Source organism: Anneissia japonica, unplaced genomic scaffold (assembly GCF_011630105.1).
Source record: "Anneissia japonica isolate Jap-2015-1 unplaced genomic scaffold, ASM1163010v1 scaffold287834_len5846547_cov211, whole genome shotgun sequence".
Taxonomy (NCBI): domain Eukaryota; kingdom Metazoa; phylum Echinodermata; class Crinoidea; order Comatulida; family Comatulidae; genus Anneissia; species Anneissia japonica.
Window position 1 is genome coordinate 1,238,818 of NW_022704992.1, and position 23,881 is coordinate 1,262,698.

General features: G+C 31.6%; 1 protein-coding gene across 21 annotated transcripts in view; it reads left to right on the plus strand.

Annotated features, from left to right (window-relative positions):
• LOC117104855 (anoctamin-4-like) overlaps positions 1–23,881 on the plus strand; it is a 46,096-nt gene that overhangs the window by 17,442 nt on the left and 4,773 nt on the right. For 5 of the 21 annotated variants that reach the window (XM_033245704.1, XM_033245703.1, XM_033245713.1 and 2 more), the window contains 24 exons: positions 662–702; positions 3,222–3,245; positions 3,835–3,972; positions 6,856–7,032; positions 7,445–7,462; positions 10,628–10,642; positions 11,508–11,606; positions 11,995–12,122; positions 13,006–13,060; positions 13,791–13,845; positions 14,229–14,338; positions 14,766–14,830; positions 15,750–15,884; positions 16,221–16,314; positions 16,871–16,931; positions 17,037–17,119; positions 17,289–17,351; positions 18,845–18,919; positions 21,156–21,320; positions 21,652–21,688; positions 22,188–22,299; positions 22,461–22,515; positions 22,817–22,914; positions 23,454–23,590. In XM_033245704.1, coding sequence (XP_033101595.1) covers positions 662–702; positions 3,222–3,245; positions 3,835–3,972; positions 6,856–7,032; positions 7,445–7,462; positions 10,628–10,642; positions 11,508–11,606; positions 11,995–12,122; positions 13,006–13,060; positions 13,791–13,845; positions 14,229–14,338; positions 14,766–14,830; positions 15,750–15,884; positions 16,221–16,314; positions 16,871–16,931; positions 17,037–17,119; positions 17,289–17,351; positions 18,845–18,919; positions 21,156–21,320; positions 21,652–21,688; positions 22,188–22,299; positions 22,461–22,515; positions 22,817–22,914; positions 23,454–23,590 — 2,040 coding nt within the window. Of the gene's footprint in view, positions 1–661; positions 703–3,221; positions 3,246–3,834; positions 3,973–6,855; positions 7,033–7,444; positions 7,463–10,627; positions 10,643–11,507; positions 11,607–11,994; positions 12,123–13,005; positions 13,061–13,790; positions 13,846–14,228; positions 14,339–14,765; positions 14,831–15,749; positions 15,885–16,220; positions 16,315–16,870; positions 16,932–17,036; positions 17,120–17,288; positions 17,352–18,844; positions 18,920–19,474; positions 19,550–21,155; positions 21,321–21,651; positions 21,689–22,187; positions 22,300–22,460; positions 22,516–22,816; positions 22,915–23,453; positions 23,591–23,881 lie in introns of all 21 variants that reach the window. The other 16 variants (XM_033245714.1, XM_033245721.1, XM_033245723.1 and 13 more) reach the window with 8 other exon arrangements.

Consider the following 23,881-nt stretch of genomic DNA (forward strand, 5'->3'; position numbering starts at 1 on the left):
CTATACTTGTTACTAATAACAAAATAAAGTACAGTACTACATCTATTGGTACATAGTTACACTCCACCTCTACATTGTAGAGCTGGAGTGAGTGGAAGACCTCTTCAGCATCAAACAGCATAAAAATGTTCATTTAGTTTTCTTTTTTAATTGTTTAATGGCTTGCCTATCCCATGTTAATCCAGGGGTCACACTACAGTAGAGCCGGCCAGTACAAGTGAAAACAACTTCTTTTTGGTAATGTGTTTAGCCCACTGACCAATGTATCAGTAATATTCCCATAGTTTCTCCTATCTATAATTTGGAATACGAAATTTTGTAGCTACCTGTATTCTCATTTAGTGGTTCATTTAATGTTCATCCGGTCATTACCACAATTTTGATAGCTGCAGATCTGCTTGGGTATGGGTTGATCATGAATTGTTCTTAAATGATGTCCTTCATGATAATTATAATACTGTCTTCTTTATAGGACTGTATATATCATGCCAAGACCCCCATGCGCTTCACCTGGCTACAATGCTGTTTGGGTTGTGGGTCTTTGAACAGAATGTATTGATCATGAATTGTCATATTTTAAAGTTATAAGTTACAGTCTGCACTATCGTATTCAAAAATGCTCCATATGATCTAATAATTAGTAACTTATTGTTTTTTTTAGGTCAAGTCCAGCCAAATGATGTGGAAATTAACAGTGAGAAGGTGAGACCAAGATATAAATAAGTAGAGAAATTAAAATAGATTAAAATGATTAGAGTAGAAGGCAATATATATAAAAATAGAGAGCTACATTGGAAAAGTAGAGAAATGTATTGAAAATTTGTTATAGCAAGTTTCCATATTTTTCTTAAAAAAATACCCAAGATGTAAAGGCTTCAGTTTTAGCATATGGTAAAGAGAGCTTTGCTGGTAATGGGTGCTTAGCATTGAATAGCTGTAAAATGGCTCATACATCCATTACACAAATATTCAGGTATAAGCTGTATTTGTTGTTGATAGTAGTAATGCTATACTGTATTAAAAATTTAAACATTCAGCATACTAAATAGTAAAAATAATTTAAAATTTACTAATTGATATTAAGAATTTGAAAACACAGCAAAATTAAACACATTCAGAATATAAATGCATTTACCAATTCTTATTAGAATTACTAACTATTTTATGAAATATCATTATTAACAAGCTTTATTATTTTAATTGCAATTAGAATAAATGTTCTTATCAATTTTAAATTTCTTGCAGTTATTCTTTTAGTCCTGAAGCTTTAGAACATTAGCATATGAAGCCATTATGTGATTTTATTACAGTATAATATTTTTTTTAGGTTAAATGTGTGAGGCTTTTTACATGGGTATACTTACACTTAAATTTTATATAAAACATAAATTTGTCTGCATGACAATCCAGGTTGGTTTTTCAGTGATATGCAAATATAACAATCTGCTTTGAATTTATGAACAAATTAAATTTAATGTGTTTACTAAATATTGCTGCTATTTATGTTTCTAATTTCGAGCATCATATACCACAAAAGAATGTTATTTTTGAAATATTCACTTTTGCTACAGTACTGCTGATGTGGGTATCAATCTAATTTTGGTTTAAATCAAAATGAAATTTAAAACAAATTGATTTGCTTTTCTATACCAGGTCCTACGTTTGAATCCTGTTTCATTTTAAAACCCAGATATTATATCCACTATCATCCCTGTTTGTCGTTGGCACCGCTCTCCACTCTCCTTTGTTGACTACCATCCTGCTCAGACAAATCACTACCATCATTTTGGACACAGTCCATCCACCTCTTTCTAGGTCATCGTCACTACAGTATGTGTTCCGTTGACCATCTTGCAAATCGTTTTCTTTTCTCCTCATGTGTCCACTATCTCAGTCTGCTTTCTCAATTTTTTTTCTCAATAGACTGATTTAGCGATGGGCGTCACACGACCTAACTTGGGTGTTGGATATAAACAGTCCACTGACACAGTGGTGTTTTACATGGAAATTTCTATCGCGGCAGTCCCTTTTATTGCTGTAAAGCTCATCATAATTCCCAGTAAACTATACCAAATTGATTGGAAATTAAACTTGAGAATTTTGCCTTAATGTTTTGCTAAAGCTGTAAAGAATGCTGGCCGCAAACATTGAGATTTTTTTCGACAAAGGTTAGGCTTAGGCCCCTGCACATCTACGGCATGTTTAGGTATGCATGGTGGGTTTTGACCCACGAACTACGCTGCGATATAAGGGCCAGCTAAGGTTTATGAAGGATTACTTAAATTTCGAAGCATATAATCCAAGGAGAATGCTAGGATAAGTAAATAAACACTATTTTGTACAATCGTATTGCCTTTCCTAGTCATTTACCTCTAACGTTAACAGTGGGTGGTTGTTTTCGCAACCATATTATCTTTTCCTATGCTATCGCACTATTATGTTTTTCATGTTTACCCAAGTTCGATCACGTGACCGCCTATAACCAGTCATCGCTAAATCCCTATATTACACAACCTTCATTTTCTGCCTTATAATTTTTTGTTACTCCTCATTGTTCACAGACATCTCATTTCTTCCAGCTACTTTACATGCTCGTCTTTTACTGCCCACGTCTCTGCCCCATTGAGAACCGCAGGTCTATCATACATAGTCTTGTACTACTTTTAGCCTCATCCATATCTTGTCATGGATTATAATGAAAAAAATACCCACATCAGTAGGATGCACTTATGAGGCAAGACACCTAATAGCCTATGCAAATTTCTGTTTTTTAATTCCTAATTGATGTTCATTTGATAGATAAATATGCATTTACAATTTGATGGTGAATTTGTGCACAGCTAATTACTGTAGACATCACAGCAGACTGGAATTGGACACTCAGCTTAGGTGTACATGGCCACTATTCTAATTGAATGTGGTCACCTGGATAATTGTATGTGGTCACTTTGGTAATTGCAGGTGGCTACCTGGGTAATTGTAAATGGTTATACTGTACCCAGCTAATTGTGCATGGCCACCTGGCTTTGCATATTCACCACCAATATGAACATTGTAAACACTTTGTCATCTGGATTTATATATTGAACATTTTGTTTAATTTGCATATCATGTATTTTTACTGTTACCACCTGGATAATATTGTATTCTGCATGTTGTCCTTACTGTATGTGCTCTCATTTTTACCATCCATGTGTTAAATTGCTTGCTACGTCGTCAAGGATCACGGGCCTTTGCTGGATGAGGTGAGTTGGGCGCGGTTTACTTGTTGATGTGTTTGTTCTCTAAGTATCTGTATCCATGTCCCCATTTGCATGAAGCTGCTGTGATGTATGTTTGTTTAGTGTGTGTGCCTTTAAATGTAAATCATCCAAATACTATCAAAGCATCTAACTTCCCATTTAATAAATTAGCAATTATCCACAAGCCTTTAGTATTCCAGAAAGGATGCATCAATAACTTTTATTCCATTCACACTTAGATCTAGAAGTCCTAAGTGCAGAAAATCATACCTTAAGTGTGAATGGGATCTAAGATTTTGTGTAACTTCTCGCTAATGTTTCAAGAAGGATGGTAATTACGGCTTGCTCATTTTAGCGAAGCAATGGTAACATGGCTTTCGCTACTGCTGGTAATAATTTCTCATGCGTGGCGTAATTGTGCTTGTGAACAGAAATTATGCGTTGCTCATTCTGTTGGTATTTTACTGTAGTTTATTACTAACATGTCAATAGTGTAGGTATTAAGTTAGTACATAATTCAAAATATTTCTTAATGTTTCTGTATTGATCAAAGAGTAAGCTAAGAATAATGTTTATATGAAAATATATTCAGAAAGAGGCAGAATCAAATTTAGATGATCCAAGCAGTGAAAAACATGTGAAGATCGCCCCCGAGGAAGGGGCAGGAGCTACAGCTGATGCATCAGCTGATGAAATAGAAACTGTAGTTGAAATGAGAAAGAAGACACAGGTGAATTGCATGCTGGGAATGTGCAACTGAATTTGGAAGAATATATCTTTAAAAAAAATAATTTTTCACAAAATTATATAATTTTATATTATATTAAATAAAAAGTTCCTTTGCATTTTGGAATTTTTCTTTTGGTTGGATTTTTATTTTTTAAATTAACAACTTTAATTTTTGTTCTTAAATAACAAAAATTTACTGATACCGTTCCATGTCATATATCGTGTGATTAAATTATCCCCTCAAAGCAATATCATCTAAGTTGGTACCAATTTCCAGAAACCATTGGGCAAAATGCCCAGAAAATTATTAAATTCAGTCATTGAATAATCAGTGTCTGTGATTATCTAGCCCATATGCAGTTCCTAGATAAGCGACTCTGTTGTAGCCATCGTTGAGAAATAGAAATTGGCTTCATCCAGGCTCTTCCAAATCAGAATCATGTTATTTTTTTATTTGGTATTACATCACAATATATCTACGAAGAAAACAAATTTTTTAAAATTATCATTTAAATATTTTGTCAATCAGCTTTGAAGGCTTCCTAAATATGATTTTGCTCGCTTTGTCATTTGAAGTCACATCAAGCTTTTAGAAATTCCAAAGCCTAACAATTCACCTCATGTGCAACAGAATTAATGTATGCAATCATATTAAAATATTCATTTATTACGGTTGTGCGCTCATGCGCAGTGTTATTGGTTATAGTTTAACATGAAAGAACGGTTTTATCGAGTAAACATTATCTAATGCTCTGATTATAGCACTTACTTTCTGTACTAATACTGCTAACATGTAGTTATAATAACATTGTATAATTTGTTTTCTTTTTTATAAACCTTGTCCATATAAGATAATACTTAGAATATTTTTGTTGTTCAATCTAACATAATCCTTTTGTAAAGTGATAAGTAATGTAAGTTGTCTTGGCATATAGTAGCATGGTTATCTGAAATAGGTTCTAGCATGTAAAATTGTTCTTTTCCTACATTCAGTTAATAGACTGAATTAGTCGCCAACACAAAGTGGTTATAGTAGGTATAACCATGGAGGAAATAGTTTGTATATCATCAAAACAAAATGCTAGGGGGCAGTTTTTTCACATAATAAGCCTCCGCTCGAAAAAATTTCCTCAAACTTATTTATTTGTACATATTATCTTGGTAAATATTTCTTTAATAAACATCAGAATTTTGACCCTGTTAGATTTGAAATTGAGTAAAATAAACTGATTAAAAACTAGAGAGTCGTACAAACAACGTTCTTCTGACTCATTGGCAAATGAAACATCTTATTCTACAAATCAGCAATTTAAGTTTATCCAATAGTTTAAATATTACGTACAGAAATGGCACAAAATGATTTAGTGACCGTATTTAAGCTCAATGTTTACCTCTGCATTAACAGTAATCGCCTTAGTCAGCACTGGATGTGGCGAGTCTCGCAAGCGATTGGCGTAGGCCTCTCAAAAACTTCATATTTTAGTCTGAATGAAAATGTAAATCAAATCAACCTTAGTTTCATGAATCCATGAATCATTCAAAATTTAAACGTTGTTATAAAAACAACATTCATTACATTCTAGACGATTTAATAACACCACTTTCGACTCCGCTCAATGCATTAGCATAGGACATTGGCAAGGTAAACAACTTTAATACCCACTCGGTGAAAATGTGATGACGGCATATTTGGTGACTAATTCGGTCTATTATATACCAAATAGGATAATACATAAGAAAACATAACTATATAATTATTTAATGCATGTTCAGGTATTTAATTAAACATCATAATGGATATAATAAATAATATAATATTTTATAGTGTATTTATGAATATATTATATAAAGTAATGTATATAATAAATATATAATTTTTTATTTTTTTTTTTCATTTCATTATGGTATGTAATTGTGTATACACATTTGATATATTGGGGGTTTATTTAAACCAGACCAAAATAAGTAATGTTGTAGACCAAGAAATGCTACCATACTATTGTTGTCTGGCAGAGGCTTAACTTCCATATCGGACTATATCAAAGGTCATGGATCGATTTAGAAAACAGAAATATACATAATGAAAACACTGCATTCCTCAATCTTTTTGAGTATGTATAGCCTATTTGGCAAAAACAGTAAAAATTGTTTAAATGTTTGCTTTTGCCCGCTTTTCATCGTCACATCATTTGCTCATTTTTTATTTGTCTGCATGTTGTACTTGTAGCCACATTCTTAAAATGTTCCAAATTTGTTAATTCTCCAAATCCTAATTGTAGAACGTTTAGAAAGTTATAATTTTTTACTGCCTGCTTCTTAAGTCAGAATTCATAATGAACAAGAACAATAAAACATAAATTTATTTACCGATAATCATTGCAGACATTAAAATATACAAAGGAAAATTTAAAAACTTTTGATGGTACTATTAATACAAAGAAATCAACAGAAATTAGTTAGAACCTCAATATAAAATATCAATAATATGTACACTGTTCACTTGCTATAAAAGACTTATCAAGATTTCAAGAGAGTTTTTTAACTTTTTGAATTAATCTTTCTTGTAATATGACCTGGAAAAAAATTAAATATTGTTTAGTGTATGAACCAAAATGTTGGGCTACTAAAAAACTATTTTACTTGTCTAAATTTGATATAATATGTACATGTCAAAAGTGTATGTATAAACTTAAATATAAGTCAACCTAAACATTTCTATAAATGATGTAATGTACTGTTTTCTAATTGTTTCTATACCTTAATAAATTAAAAAAAAAAAATTTAGGGTATTAGTAGTTACTTCAAGATGTACCATCAGTGATAAGCTAAAAACCTTAGAAATATAATTCAGTATTTTAATTCAATTTCTAATTTTATATTTTAGACTAGAGAAAAAGGAAAGGACATTTTCTTCCGTGATGGGAAGAGGAAAATCGACTACGTATTGGCCTACAAGCTGAAAGGTGATGAAGAGTACGATGCTAAGCGAGGACGTAAACGTAAGCAGTTCGAACTGAACTTGAAGGAAGAAGGGTTGGAGTTGGAATATGAAGATGCTGGTGTAAGTCTTAATTCCTAACCTTTTAATTAGCTATTCATTATGTCAATCAAAACCATTTACAGTGCCATGCTATCAAGCTGTTGTTATTGCCATGGAAATACATGCAGTGACTTGTGGGATATTTTATGTTGTTCATTCACATAGTCATTCATATCAGATTTTGGTTAAAATATACATTATTGGAAATAGTTTATATAATTTATTTGTTTATTTTTCAGAGATTCATGTCAGATTTTACTCAAAATTTTGTTTTTTTTAAAGTAATTCACATTTAAGAATAATAATCAAATCAAGTTGAGTTATTCATTGTAAGCATTTTTTTTCCTAAATTCATACTTTATATTAAAACAACGAAAAGATACAATGTAAGATAATTGTGTATCTTTGTTTATTTAAATTTATTCTCTTTTAGGAACGCGCGACACCAACGGTATGCTATTTTACATGGTTTAAAATTTTCTTTACTGGTTTACCAAGATAGTTTTTTTTAAACGTTTAGATTGCGGTGAAGGGTTATAATTCTTAATTTGCAGTTCTCTACTGCTGTGTGTTTATAAGTGTATTTCTAAAAAGGTTTGTGCTTGATGTGTTTTGCTTAGTATTGTTGCAATAGCAAGCCCACATCCATAGACTTTAATTACACACATTTAAGATTTATTAAAACATTAATTATACTCTAATTGCACTCAAAATTGTTATACTTATAAAACTTATTTATCATTTGATATAATACAGATTTGAAGCAATGTTAACTAATATGTGAAGATAACTTTTTTTTTATAATAAAAAAATCATTATGGGGAGAATTAATTTTAGTGAAAAATGCTATTAGATATTGTTTTGGTTTGACAGATGGAGATGTTGTTTCTAATTCTAAACATGGTTCATAATCTCTTGAAATGGAGTTTAAAATTGAAATGGAGTTTAAAATTATGGAACATTAGGCACATACTGCAAAAAAGAAAGTTAATAATTAACGAGGAATTTAATAACAACTAAGCTGAGTGTGTTCCTTGTGCCTTTCTTTCAACGACAGAGTAATAATGCAAAGCACATTATAGACCTTGGCATGAAATTCTGCATAAGACCGACATATTATTGTTATTATTTTATTGAAGTTACACCCTTTTGAAAATTATTCTTTTTCCTTTTGTAGTTCATTGCACTAGACAGTCATTGTTCTACACTCATTTTGTCTCCCTGTCACAAGTTGATGATTCTGTTTATAATTCTGTCACTATATCTAGTACACGAAACTGTTGACCTAGAATCTAGTCGTGATGTGTTTCATTTTGTAGTCATGCTTGGAATCGTGACTGTCGTATTACTGTTTATTGAAGCTGTCCAGTAAGGATGTCAGGAGATTTTCCACTATTGGTTTTATTGTCCTATCTCCATTCCTACACTCCAACTCATTGCAAAATCCCTTTGTAATTTTTATTTAGATGTTCCATTTCTCCTACTCAGCAATTGACTGTATCATTTCATGCTTCTGTTTTGTCCGACCCTCTCTCCCCATTAATAATTAAACTTGAGCTCTCAAAAGTTATGTACCGTGCAGTATTTCTCAACCCATGTCGTTCAAGTTGGCAGTCTACAAGTGCGATTTTTTTTCCCCTTCTCATTTGACCACCACCAACTTTGATTCCAACAGACCTTAGAGATTACTACATGAATGATAATATTAAAATAATATTGTGTTAGTACTATATCAGCCATGGAGGGATCTAACATGGTACAGGTCTAATGTACGCTGTGTGTTATTACTATGGTGATTTATGTTGTCGGTCATGATCTTCATTTTCACTACATTCAATTGCACAGGTTTTAAGCTCTGTCAAACAAGTTTTATGTGACAAGTATCAGTGATTTGCCCATATATGGACTTGATGATGTCACTCCACACCCATATATGGACATATCACAGGTATTGGTAAGAATAAGACTTGATAGTGTACAGGAGTGCTTCTCATGGTTTCACTCATTATTTTATTAGGTATAATTTTCATGGTGGTATTGATTATCATGTTTCTGTTGTTTCTTTTTCTAATTCTTATTTTCTTATTTAATTTTGCTATATTGTTATTTTATATATCTGGTATTTTATTTATAACTATTAGTAATGTAATTATGCGAGTTCCCTATCTTCGGACTTGGATTATGGAGGGGGAATTTCATCTTTGATTTTTTATTTGAAGACACAACCCCATAATTTCCTTCATAGATGAATGAATGAATAGATTGATTATTACTTGAACATTGGAATCTGAATTTCATGTGAGCTGTGTTGTGCACAATGACAATAAATTGATTTGGTATCTTGTAATATTTAAAATCTATATTTCTTAATTTTCAACACCAATCATAAATACATTAAAATGTAATAATGGTAATGCTGTATTTAAATTTGCTTTAAGTACAAGTAGGCCTATACTTTAAGAATAGGAGTCTACAATATTTTATTTAACTTTCTATCTGAGGGACGTGTGCTCTGCATTTTCCTAATTGTGCATTCATAAAGTTGAAATTAAGAGACAAAGTATTAACTTAAATTATGAATGCTTAGATGTTTTCACTTCTCGTCACTTGTGTTTTTAAAATAAGTGGACAAAATCAATATCTTAAATCTATTTACTATTAACTATTATTACACTTATATTCATTTAATTTGACTCACAAGTAAACATGTTAGTTTGGATTTATCTTATTGTTTTAAATTGTTGTTTATAACAATAATGTATTTGACAATAATTTTTATGATTTATCAGTCTTACTTTTTGTAATATAAATGAGTGAAAAAATTACCTTCTGTTTCATATACTTTAGTGATAAATAGTTGTAATTCAGTGTAATTTATTATGTTGGCATTTTTGGTGACTGTTACAATATGCATAGTATTTGTCCTAATTTGTTTTTATGTGTATGTCCAAAGTTGTTTATTAGCGCATTGCATGTACTGTATTTGCTATTGGGTCATAAATTACTTTCATGATAGTACAAATATACATTATGGTAAGGATAAACAGAGTATCATCATCATTTTATTATGTACTCTTCTGGGAAGAAAATTTTCACAGAAAAGAGTTAATTTTTATATTCTCTTGGAAATAATGAAATAAGGTATGATCCAATAGCATTGCAAATTTTAGACTAATGAATGTTTTTTTTTGTTTTTTTTTTAGCATGACTTCATAATTGCATCCAATAGTATAATAGTATAATAGTTCTAGTTATAATAACTGCATCTTCTCAATTTTAGTACCATTCACCATTATTTGACAATTTAGTCAATGTAAATATTTTTTTATTAATATTTATGACAATATATGAAATATTGATATTTATAACTTATAATCTAAAGAATTATAAACTTATACCTAAATGGTACTTAAATGTGAGATAGTTAAATGATATTGTCCAATTTATATTTTAATGAAATCGTTCAGATACAACTAAATTAACATATTTTTAGTTAATTTTGAATGATTTCCTCCCATTTGCATAACAACGTACGTTGATATTTTTTTTTCATTTCATCCTGGGGCATATCATGCATGCATCCGTGTATTTTGTTTTCATGTACTCATCAATATAGAACCCTGATGATCCGGTAAGTATGTGCGTAATTGCCTAGGCCTACACACATAACATCCATACAAATAGTATTCAATTGACCCATCACTCTCATAAAAGCCATACCATTCTTATTTATTAAAATCAATAATATTTTTTTTTACTTGGTACTTTTGTATATAATTTTACTTTTCTGATTCTTTGTATTTCCTTTGTTTTTTATACTTATAAAAATGTTATTTTTCAGATCCAGATGTTTCTATATTGTCCCAACCTTTTTTTATCTCCTATATCTTCTCCCTTCCTTTAATTTGTCATTTCGATTTTACCACTGCAATGCACCTGAATTTATTTTTCTCTTGTATGTGCAGCCCTTTCTGTTTTATTTTTTATATCTTCATAGACTTTTCTTCTTCCTTCTCTGTTGTTTTTGAAATTACATTCCTATTGATAATTACATGCATACATTATTTGGAAACCAGTTATCAATCTTGTGGCGTCAATTAATATTAATGACAACTGTAATATAATTAGTACAATATAATGTCTCTGTATTAACGTCACCCTGATTAAATTACAGAAAACAGACATTGTATCAGCACACAAACAACTAAAATGAATTGCTAACAAAAACAATTGTTTTCAAAAAATAAATTTACTAATAGTTATTTGTAGTACATATGTATATATTATATATTTTATATATTACAGTATTTAACTTATGTATAATTTAATCTAGTAACAGTGTTGTGCATGAAGCCTGAGTTTTTCTACTAAAAATATTTGTAGTATATCCTAATGAGTTATAACATACTTGTGTAATTAACGTGTTGGTTAACCCAGCATCGGGAATCGTTTACTTTACATTATTTTAACGAGTTGTGCATTTGTATTTGATCCAGGAATCAGCTGATGGAAAGACGTTTTTTGTTAAAATTCATGCACCATGGAAAGTGTTGTGTCGAATGGCGGCAGAAATTAAACTAAAGAAGCCGATTCAGGTAAGGACAAGAACTAGGGTGTCTAATCAACTTCATTGTCCACAATAAATACAAAAAATATATAAACATGTAAAAGGTATGTAAATGTTAAAATTGGTATTTTAAAAACTTATGTCCAAAATCAATAATAAAGAGTACTCCACTAGAGTTTTATCCCAGATTCTTTCCGTCAAACCTGGGGGTGGGGGTGGGAGCACTAATTTTGAACATGTTCAAAATTAGTGCCAAGAGTTCAGAGCTGCTACGAGTAGGTACAAGTTCTCCCCTAGCTTCCCGAATCATCCTACAAGTTTATTGCAAGTTTTGCAAACTCTTCTAACTCGTATACTAAAAAAAACCTCTAGTTGGAGAGGGGCTTTGATTATTTAAATTTTTTTTTTCTTTTAAGGAAAATGATTTACCACCACCAAGGGACCTGTTAGATTGTATTCCACATCCATTCAATTACGACGCAGATCTAATAACAGAAGAGACAAATTACTTCACTGCTGCTTTTGATCCAAATAGACTTGAGGAGTATGTATAATATTCTTTGAAATCAAGATGTGTGAACCAATAAATCCAAATATTATCATATTATATTATTTATATTATATTATTATTATAGTTAAGATAAACCATGTGGTGTACTTCCGTGGATAAACCTAAAGCCTAGTATCCATAAAATTGCTACACGCTGTCGCTGACTGCTTTTGGCAAGATCGATAGAAATTTTACCGTAACCAGGCTTAACTATTGACCTATTAATAACATTAAGAGATTTCTTAATTGCATACAAATATTAGAAATCGTGCAGAGTTGTGGTTAGGAGGGAAATAAAGGGTTCTGGAAATTCCTTAAATGCTCAGATGTTCATGATGTATAAAACCTCATCAGAATCTTACAAACTATGTGTCTGAACATAAAGAAGAAAATATTTCTTTATCCATGACCTAAACAATAATGTAGTAATATAACAAAAGGGGAAACAAATTTTTTGAAGTCTGCTTTATTTTCTCCAAAGAAAGAATTTGTATATAGTTATATTGTTTTAATTGGTATTGGGATTGGATCAGTGAGTTGGATGGCCGAGCCGTCAGTGCTGGGGCGCCGCAACCTTCAGCCATTTTCGAATAAGGACTATAAACTGTAGGCCCAGTGTACATAATTTGACTTGTGTCCACTTACCAGTAGATCTTTTGAGACGTGTAGGGGGTTACCCTGTGTACTGGTCCGTACAGCCCCTGTTGTGAACAGATGAGAGTAGCTGGTACCGGTTTACTGTGAGCTCAGACATGAAGAGACCTTAGGGGAGAAAAAAGTCATTGAAACGACGAGTTACAGTTAGTCCACAGCACTTTGTGTCCTCTGGAAATGTGCTATATCAAATAATATTACCATTGTATTTTTATTTATTCAGATTCATTATTGAGGATAGAGAGACGTTCTTCACAACTGCTGAAAGGATTAGAATGGTAGGCTTATATGAATCATAGTTTAACACTTTAATATATATATGTATATATATTAATATATAGAGACTCGCATGTTATATTAATATATATATATAATATAAATCATCAAAGGTACATATACAGTGTTTAAATAAGGACATGAAGGAACATCGTAGGCTACCCTGTAGCTTTTCAAGGAATAAAGTCCTATAAAAGTCAATGTGTAATAAAATGCCTCTGACAGGATATATATTTAGTCAACAGTGTTAACGGATAACTCCCTTCAATATCATAAATATATACATATGTATATATATCTCCTCTTGTTCATGTTTTTTTTATGTTCCATTCCTTGGTCTTCTATTTTGTGTGGTTTTCCCAATTTATTCTGTTTATGTTTAATACATATCCAGTATTCTGTGCTATTTTTAACTTGTTTTCAATTTTTTTAAATCAAGGCAGCTGCAAAGAATATATAGACTATTTGAATAAGCCCTGCTCTTTGATTATTGTTTGCTAAGGTCCCACACAATGACCTTGTAATGTATGTATAGGCCTATATATGCACTTGAGGGACAATACGTAATGTTCATGAGATGGGCGTGTATGCCTGGTCCTTTCCTGATTGGTCAGTTAAGTTTGACATTCCGGAAGAGTCTGTATGTAAATTAGGATTGTAGGTAATTATTGTTTATTAGCATAGACATTAATTTATAGCAAGCTGTGATTTGATTATTATTTTATTATTTAGGTGTATGAGATCTTGGAGAGGACTCGATATGATCCAGATAATAAGAACAAATTTGGTGAGTCTGAATTGATGTTTCCATGATTGTTATTCTTATGCAAACATTCCAAATCCTAAATCCCTGTCCACATTATCATGCCTATATATGGGCATATCACATAAATTTGTCACATAAATTTCGATAGTGTGAACTTTGCCTTATGTAAAATTATAAAATTTGCAATCTTAAAGCCCTGTCTACACTATTGTCATGCCTTGGTCACATCGCATAAATTTGTCACAAAATTTGATAGTGTGGAGAAAGCCTTATGCAAAATATATATTCTGAAACCCTTATGCTGAGAGCAAGGGGCGGTTGGTATTTTCCAATGTAGTGGATATATGAATACATTTTTTTACTATTTCATTATGTATGCTTATTTCATATTTTGTTTGTATTAGGTGTTGACCATTTGGTTGGTAATGGATCATATGCAGCAGCATATCCACTCCATGATGGTGACTACAAGAGCAAGCATTCTATCCTATCGGGGGCTGAGAATGACCGACATGTATGTATACCGTCCTTGCTCTATTCACTATAGTCTTGTAGATCTAATTTTACCAGCCGGGAATGTCATAAGGCTCCAACTAAAAAACTAACATTGAGGGAAGGAAGTGGTTGATGCAAAAGGGGAAATAGCTGATGGGAAAGGAAATTACTGATAGGAAGGGAAATTACTGATAGGAAGAGAAATTACTGATAGGAAGAGAAATTACTGATGGGAAAAAGCAAGTGACCAAGAGTAGGAAAAATAGCCGATGAATAGGATCTGATGGTAGGCAAAATGAGTGATGAGTAGGCGAAAAATACTTGTTGAATAGGTGAATTGACTGATGTGTAGTTTCAATAAATAAGAATAGAAAATAAATGTTGGAAAAGAGAAATTTATATGCATATTCATAACAATAATTATATTTAATTTCTTAATAATGCAGCTGCTACATGAGACTTGGGGAAGATTTGGAATGTGGTATAAATTTCAACCATTGGATCAAGTCAGGTAGGAATATCAATTGTCAGTGTAACAGCCTCATAGGGAGCAGCGTACTTAGCTCAGTCGGTTAATCTGGTGGTAGCCATTGTGTGTGCGCTGAACCCTTGAGATCTCTAGGTCCCCGGTTCAATTCCCATCCCTGCCTCTCTGTGTTACAGCTGGAGGGCTGAAATACAAGTTACAATAGCGTACCGTCTTTCGGATGAGACGTTTAAGCCGTACTGCCCAATGACCACCAGAAGGACCCCACTGGAAATATGTCTTCTTCTAGATTTGGGCTATCCTTAGTGTTTACACCGAACAAATCAAATCCAATCCAATCCACTTATTAGACCTCATAATGGAATATTAATGTCTATTAATTAATGAGTAAAGGCCGAATATTTGCTGCTGGGAATGGTTAATGCAAATAATAACTTTCTTATGATATCTTATATTTTGCATTCATTTTGTGGAAAAAATATAAAACAAGTCTTAGCCAAAACCTTTTTATGCATCTGCCATGCCACATCCATTCGAAAGCAACTTAAAATAGTTGGCTAAACTGGTGGTAGTCACTTTGTGGACTTAACCATTCAGATTTTTACATAATTGGTCACTGGATCAATTTCCATTGCTTTCCATGTGTTACTGAAATGCAATACAATAGCACATCACATTTTGGATGAGATGCTTAAGGCATCTGTCCCACGTGTGTACTATAGGCCAAGTGCACATGAAAGAGTACAATACACTTTCAGAAATGAGCAGGAGATTGTCTCCCGGTGTATGCAGAAGATGGTCTCCCTGTATACTGTCCAGTCAGTACCAAAAGACCCCATTGGAAATAAGTCTACAGACTCTTAGGTTATCCATTATTCCACACTGAGAAATCTATTCCAATCTTTAAATACAAACCTGTGTTTTATTTGTCTGATCTCAACAGGGCATATTTTGGTGAGAAGATTGCTCTGTATTTTGCATGGCTTGGATTCTACACATACATGCTTGTTCCAGCTTCAATCCTAGGGATTGTTGTCTTCATCTATGGCTGTGCCACTCTGGGAGGGGATGATGTCAGGTACAGTTGATTAGCCCATTGGTATCGGTTACTGCGTTGATATTACAACAGGAATTTGGACCATGAATATTTAATAGAAATGTTGCCTTTCCTAACATGACATACTAAATTTTGTGTACATCCTGAAAATAGTTATTATATGTAAATAATTATTTTACATGATTGCATTTTGTAAATTGCATTTACATTAGCAGTAAAGTACACCTACGCTATGTTACGTTGACAAATACTATTGACATTGACTACCATTGACTTCGACTACAACACCTTAACCAATCTAGTCTCTAGTAGATTGTAGAAATTTATCGTGATATATATCTTTTTTTTTTTTTTCAGTGGGGAGATCTGTGATAGCATTAAATTGATGTGCCCGTTGTGTAATAACAAATGCCCATACTTTAACCTGTCAGACAGTTGTACATATGCTCAGGTATGGAATAACAAACATCTTAATTATTGAGACATGGTTATCAAATTTTTTTGTGTAAAAAAATTGTATGCCTATATATATATAGTCATGATGTGCCTATATATGGTCATGATGTGATGTCATCATGACCATATTTAGGCATGTCACATGTTTTTGTCAAACAAAATTTGGTAGTCTGGACAGAACTATGTAATGATTTCAAAAACAACATGCACAGTGGAATTGAGTTATTTTAGCTATTTTATTAATGATAAAGAAACAAACAATGGTAATTGCATCAAAAAAGGGATACATGTACCATGCCATCACCAGCATCATCCACTCCCAATGTTGATATGTGTATTATGATTTATTTGCAATAATAAATGTAAGTATGTTATATCAGAAGTAATGATTAAAGCCGTTATATCATATGAGTTGTTTGTGGGGGTAGATATACATGTATATCCTAGGATTCCTGAGACATTGGTACGTGTTCTATGCATTTAAATTTTAGTAACGACCAGTTGCATTGATGATGATGATGTAATTGATTCAATTATTTATTTAATTTTAGTTGACCTATGTATTTGACAATAATTCAACCGTTTTCTATGCGTGCTTCATGGCTCTGTGGTGTAAGTATTGATTTACATATTTATATATATATTTTCATATACTTTACATTAGTTTTGTTTAAAGACTTGTTTTACTAATGTGCAATTGTACTCTTACCTCCATAGCAACCATGTTCTGCGAGATGTGGAAACGGAAGCAGGCGGAGATTGATTACGACTGGGATCTGTTTGGTTTTGAGGACCAAGAGGTTTGTAATATGCGAATTCCTGAAATTTTATATGCATTTTAACTATATATCTAGGTATTCTAGTGGGTGCATATCTAACTCAAAAACAGTAGTTCTGAATGATTTTCGCCATCTATCATATATTTTCTCTAAGATATAATTTCATCTATTTAAAAAAAAATGTTTTTAGGAGAACACTCGGCCAGAGTATGAAGCATCAGCTCCTGACAAGAGGGTCAACCCAATTACTCAGGTAAAATAAATTATCATCAACTAAAACAATGATTATTCAAAAAGTTTTAAAAACATGATTGAATGACCTATAACATATGATATATTTATGATAATGTGAACTAGGTTAAGTTTGAAAGCAATTCAGTATTTTTTCTAATGTAGTTTATAATAAAGATAAAATGTATAAATATAAGTAAAGATGATGTATTAAAAGAATTAATGATCTTAAAGAAGTATAACCTATTTTATTTAGTAAGTGCCACTTTAACTGATTTTTGTGGCGGGGCCTCTTAGATCTTGATGACTGATTTCTTTGATCTAAGAGTTTTGTGGGGCTGCTCACTTGCGTGGTTCTTTTGAGTAACTAATTAACTTTTTACTTTAATATGCAAGCCTTTACTTTAATAGTTTTGTTAGCAGTTTATCTTCAATAATCTTAGCATTGCATAAATTTCAATTTGTGCTTGTTTTACTCTATTTTTTAAATCTTTGCCTTGTCTGTTTAAATTGTTTTGTGTAGTCACAAAAGAAATCTGTTTTTTTTCTTATAAGAATTGAGTGTTTATAAATGTTGTTTATAATTGAATATACCCTGCAGTACCCTACTGCTCAACTCCCAAGAGCAGAAAATATAATATATAAAAGGCTGCTTTAATTTATTCATTAAATTCTTATATTTGTACTTGTTGTATTTGTTAATAGTGGATGAAAGATGTTAGAAGTGAATGCAATTAGCTGCTGTTTAGACATGCTTATGCTATGATTTTTGTATATTTCTTGTTTTTGATGTATATTACATTGTGATCTAATCATGCAAATGTGATCTTAACTATTTTATGTAAATCAAACTTCATCCCAATAGACTATACAAATACCAGTTCATCACACCATTACACAATAATGACCCATTGAGAATAATGTATAAATAGTATTAATGCATTACTGTATATTCTATAATATAATATATATTAGATGTTCATCATTAAACACCTCAACTCTTCTACATTGTATTTTGTAATATATATATATACATTGTATATGTCACATATTTAAATTTAGTATTATATTTCATAACATCATCGTAATTGTCATAGTTTTATTAGTGACTGTATACCTTAAATATTCATTCATATTCTACCAAATATGTATTTGTATACACATCAGCATTTTTAAGTAATCACTTCTGCTACAATATCATACATACATATATCATATATCATATGTATAATATACAGTACATCATATTCTAGTTTGAATTTTCTTTAAAACATATGAACAATTTTGCTGCAGATTCTCTAAGCTGCTCTCGGCGCTCATTTGCAAAGAATATTCAAATATTCCAAATAAAAATAATTTATTTTCTTTTTAATTTAAATAATCTCATCCTTCTAATTAAATAACATTTCCAAAACTAGTGATTTGAATATTTTTATAAATAACATTGTTGTCATTGATTTAATAAGGATGAGATTGTTTAAAATCATGTAACTCTTCAAACTTTTATTTCTGTAGCTGACTGAACCCTATTTGGCATTCTACAAAAAGTTTCCCCGTCTAGTGGCATCTGTTTTAACCATTTTATTCATGGTGAGCTGACCATCCACATTTCCAATTCATTCAGACATCATCAAAAATGGCTTCCGTTATTAAAGACAGTACTCCCAAAATGCTGTTACATATTTAGTCAACTAATTATATATAAATTTAAGTTTATTAGTATTATTGTTGATGCATTAAATTTTACTAATTTTGCTCCTTTGGCTTATATTTTGTGAATAGTATATTTGTGTTTAACTTTTTAATAATGGTTGCCAATTTAACATTACTTGTACAAGATAACTGGATGAAAAAAAACAAGGTTTGTATATTAGACTAATGTTATAAAAAGTGGTGCTTAACACATTTTTCGCACTGTATGCTGTTTCTTAGGCTTTCTTGCTTGCTTGCTGCTAAGGTACAGTATTAAAATCTGTCCTACTTTTTGTCCACTTCACTCCCCATTGCAATCCCATCATCCTCTTCTCCAGTGTCTGGCCTTGTCATTGTGTGCTACTGACTTCATAGTTGTGTCAACCTTAATAATAACTATTAGTTACATGAGCGATATCATGATTAATGTGATTGTGTTTGGACACGTGACAGAGAGAGGAGGCATATGCAGGCTTACTGACAAGATACCCTCGACTTGTGGCCGCTGCAATTGTTATTATCTTCTTTGTAAGTTGATTTGTTGATGTTATATTACAACTGCTGTTAATAATAGCGATACTTAATAGTAACAAATTTTATAATTATAATTAACCATAAAAAGGTAAAGATTAAATTATATACGTAGTAACAATATTTTGATAAGATCTATTTAGAAGTATTGAAATTCTTTTCTGTTGCCAGTAAACTAAATAAAAATCAGATTGACAGTTCATAGTTAGTTGTATATTTACATATTTTAAACTCTCTGATAAATTTTATAATTATAATTAACCATAAATAAGTAAAGATTAAATTATATTCATAATAATATTTTGCTTAATTCTCAAAGTATCATAATTATTCAGACTGACAGTTAATAATTAGTTGTATAGATACATATTTGAAACTCTAATGTAAATAAAATGTTGATCCAAAAAACCTCGCATTAGGATATCAGAAATAAGTAAGGTAAGTTTACTGCTGAAGTATTTGCTTATTTATTGATTGATGTTATATCTGAGAACTCGGGAACTTTTTCAGGTTAGAATTTATGTATTTTTTTACCTTAAATTTAAAATATTGATTCTTAAATATGAATAATAATTATTATGTATAAAACAAACCTAAAATTGAAATATCAGCCTTTTTGTAGTGTGTTTTTAACACTCTGACCGCCGGGGGTTTGAAAAAATAGTATTAGCCACCGCCAAACTTTTTAGCAAATTTTAACACATTTCCAAATTTTGTTGAGTAGTGAATGCTACAAGAACTACAAACATTTTAGCTTTGCAATGTTACCAAACACTTTATTCTAAATTACAGTGTGTGACCCGTAACAGTAAATTGAAAATGACTTGCTTTTGGAGATTTACGCAATTTCACACAACGAAGCTGAGATAATCACGATTTCCTGCAAGCAAAGCAATACTGCTCTATGCTAATGTAAACAAACAAATAGTGAAATACTTACGGTCCAGACTGAATATAGTGTTCAAATTGTTAGTACATGTCGCTAATTAACCCATCTATCGGATTCCATCAAAAAACCTGTAACACGGATATCTCCGTGTTTGGCAGTCAAGCATTGCGTTACCAAACACAGATCTTCGTGTTTGGCGGGCAGAGTGTTAATGTATTAAGAAAGAAAAAAGTGATTGGGGTACCAAAAATTGGTAGGGTGGACAGAATGATGTAACATCTTAAGCCTGGCACTCACTTTCCCCGACGGTCGACGGGATTCTATGTAGAACGCAGCACTACACCACACGCGCAACGAATCGTTCAGACTGCCACCGACAATCAGGAGATGTCTAGTCGCCTAGCGCTCGCAGATAGCGGAGTTGGGGGTCGTACGACTATTGCACAGTGCAGTGAGTGTCTGGCTTAACTCGCATGTGTAAATGTACTGTGTCACGGTATGGACAGAGCTTAGTCTCGCCTTATAATTCAACTACAATAAAATGCACAGAAAAATATGAAAATCTTAACTTTATCTAGAAATAGTAAATTATCATTTTATTCTAAAGAAAATAATAAATAAATTTAAAACAAAATCAAAATTCACTAGTTTAAAATGACTTAGTTAGAAATGCTGTATAGAAATTAACTTTGGTATGTTTTGATGGTTGCATAGATTTCCTTGGTATTTGCCGCGGTTCTTGGCGTGATCATTTATCGTATTGCAGTACGAGCTGCCTTAGCGGCAGTATCAGATTCTTTGATTGCCTCTCAGGCATCCCTCATTACCTCATTGACGGCTTCCTGCATCAGTGTTACCGTCATCGTTTTACTTCAGTTTGTAAGTATCCACTTGAATTTTTTGTCTTGCATTGATGCCACACTATCCAAGTAATAATCCACAATTAGGAATTGTGAAATTGACTCATGTTACCATTGAACATTTTATTATAATTATTAGTATTTAAAGTTTTATTATATTAGTATATTAAGTTTTAACCTCATCCAGCATTCAAAGTCTAAGACTTAGTTGAATAACAATATACAATAATGGCCACATTAATGAAAAACAATAATATTTTGCCCTGATTTCTAAATACTGTAGTTTTAAATATAATTTTTTGTATAAATATAATGGTATTTTTCAATTATTTAATTTATTTCATCTACAGTTGTACGAGAAGATTGCAACATGGTTAACAGATCTTGGTAAGTAATGTAACAGTGGTTTGATTTCTGGTTTATATCGTTTATTTTGCCCACACTTTACTGTGTCTATAAAATTTCTGCCCAGCTACTTTTATTTCTTTTCCTGTCGTCATTTCTGTCCTTGTTTCTACTTTATCCAAATCTGAGCATGTACATAAAATCACATGAAGCAGGGTAAATGGGTTGTATAGAAAGAATAATAGAATAGTATGTAAAGCTTCTGTTGTATTATAATGAATATACATGTTGAACGTGAATGGAATTTAGTCCAGAATAGCATTCAAGCAATGAACATTTGAATCTGACAAATTTATGTATTGGGATGCTAACCAATTGTTTATGTCTTGAGTCTGTTGACCCAAGAGTGTAAGTGGGGCTACCTTGCAAGTGTCCAGTAGGTTCTCTGCTAGGCTATTTATTGATTGTGGTAATAATGTGAAACACATAGGGCTTGTTTTTCTAATAATATAGTTGTAATATTACCTTTTTTTTTATACAGAATTGCATCGTACTGAAACATCCTATGAAGATAGTTACACATTTAAAATGTATCTATTTGGATTTGCAAATTACTACTCATCCAGTTTCTATATTGCATTTTTAAAAGGAAGGTATGTTTAATATAGAATTAGGCGATTCCATGTAAGAAATGTTTCACTTTATTATAAAGAGTGGATGGGGCATTCTTGTAGAAATAATAAAATACACTTAAAATAATTTTTGTTACATCCCAAGGGTCAAATCTAACACATTCCATATTTTTATCCCCTAGATTACCTGGAGCACCAAACAATCCTGGCACGTTGTTTGGAATGAGACAAGAAGAAGTATGATCATTATCCATATTTGTAGATATAATTAGTTTCATAAATTTTTCATTTTAATATTAAATAACACCACAATCTGTTATAATCGAGTACAGCACATGGCATAAATTCCAGTTTTAACCATTTACTATATTTTATAAGAATAAAATATAATAAATATTTGAAAAAAGATATATGTTTCCATCCAACTTCTAATATGTATTATTTTTAATTACCACCAGTGGAGGAGTATCTCCATATTGAAGTTACTGTGATAAAATATAAATTTGATGTAATTAAATTTTCATTTTGATTTATATAGTGTGATGCAGCTGGATGTCTACAAGAGCTGTTTATTAACGTTGCAGTGGTAATGTGTGGAAAGCAAGTCTACAGCAATGCCTTGGAAATATTTGTTCCGTAAATATTATTATCTTTACTTTTCCATTGACTACTCTTGATTCTTTCTAAAGGATCTTCACATCCCACAGTTTTTCGAAATATTACAAATTGTTTGCATCAAATAACAGGATTGCATGCTCGCTACCTTTTGATTGGAAAACTGAAGTCTTTCAGTTGTGCTATAATGCTTCCAGCTACCTAACACTATACCTGAATTGTCTGATTTTAACAATGCCCTTGAAATCTATCATCTCCTGATAATCGCTTATCGCTATGAAGTCCTGACCTTTCGAATGAGATTAACTTTATGTTATGAATGCAACAAATGGCATACATAAAATTTCACTTCTATGATGCTTAAAATAATGCATACAAACAAGTTTATGAAAATGTAGTTTAGCATGAAAACATTTCTATCCTGTTATTTTGGTACTGTATATAAAATATTAATACTGGGACCCCATTAAAAATAAGTTCTTTGGAATGAATAGGTTATCAATCTTGTATATCAAACACTGACTATGCATACATTTTTATTATGATATTCTTTCCCTCAGCTTGATTTTGAACTGGATGCGTGGAAGATCTGCTCGCAAACAGGAAGAGGAAGGCAACGTGTACGAACAATGGGAAAAAGATTTTGATCTTGGAGAACTTGGTCCTCGTGGCCTCTTCAAAGAATATCTAGAAATGGGTAGGTGGTTGTTTTTTTATTTAGTTCATGCACAATGATATGGTTTTTTTTTTTCATCATAAAACCTGGTAAAATATTGTGAATTGTCCCCTCCCAACTTGGAAAAAATGATGAAGGAATAATACACAAATTCCATTTAGCAATCCTTGCATCAGGTAGCTTAAAAAATTATACTCGAGTCATAATTGCAGTAGCAATCTATTGACTAAAAATAAAACAATACAATGATTGTGTACCAATTTATACTATGCCTACAAAGTTGGGTAAATGGAAACCTCTTTCCCTACTCTT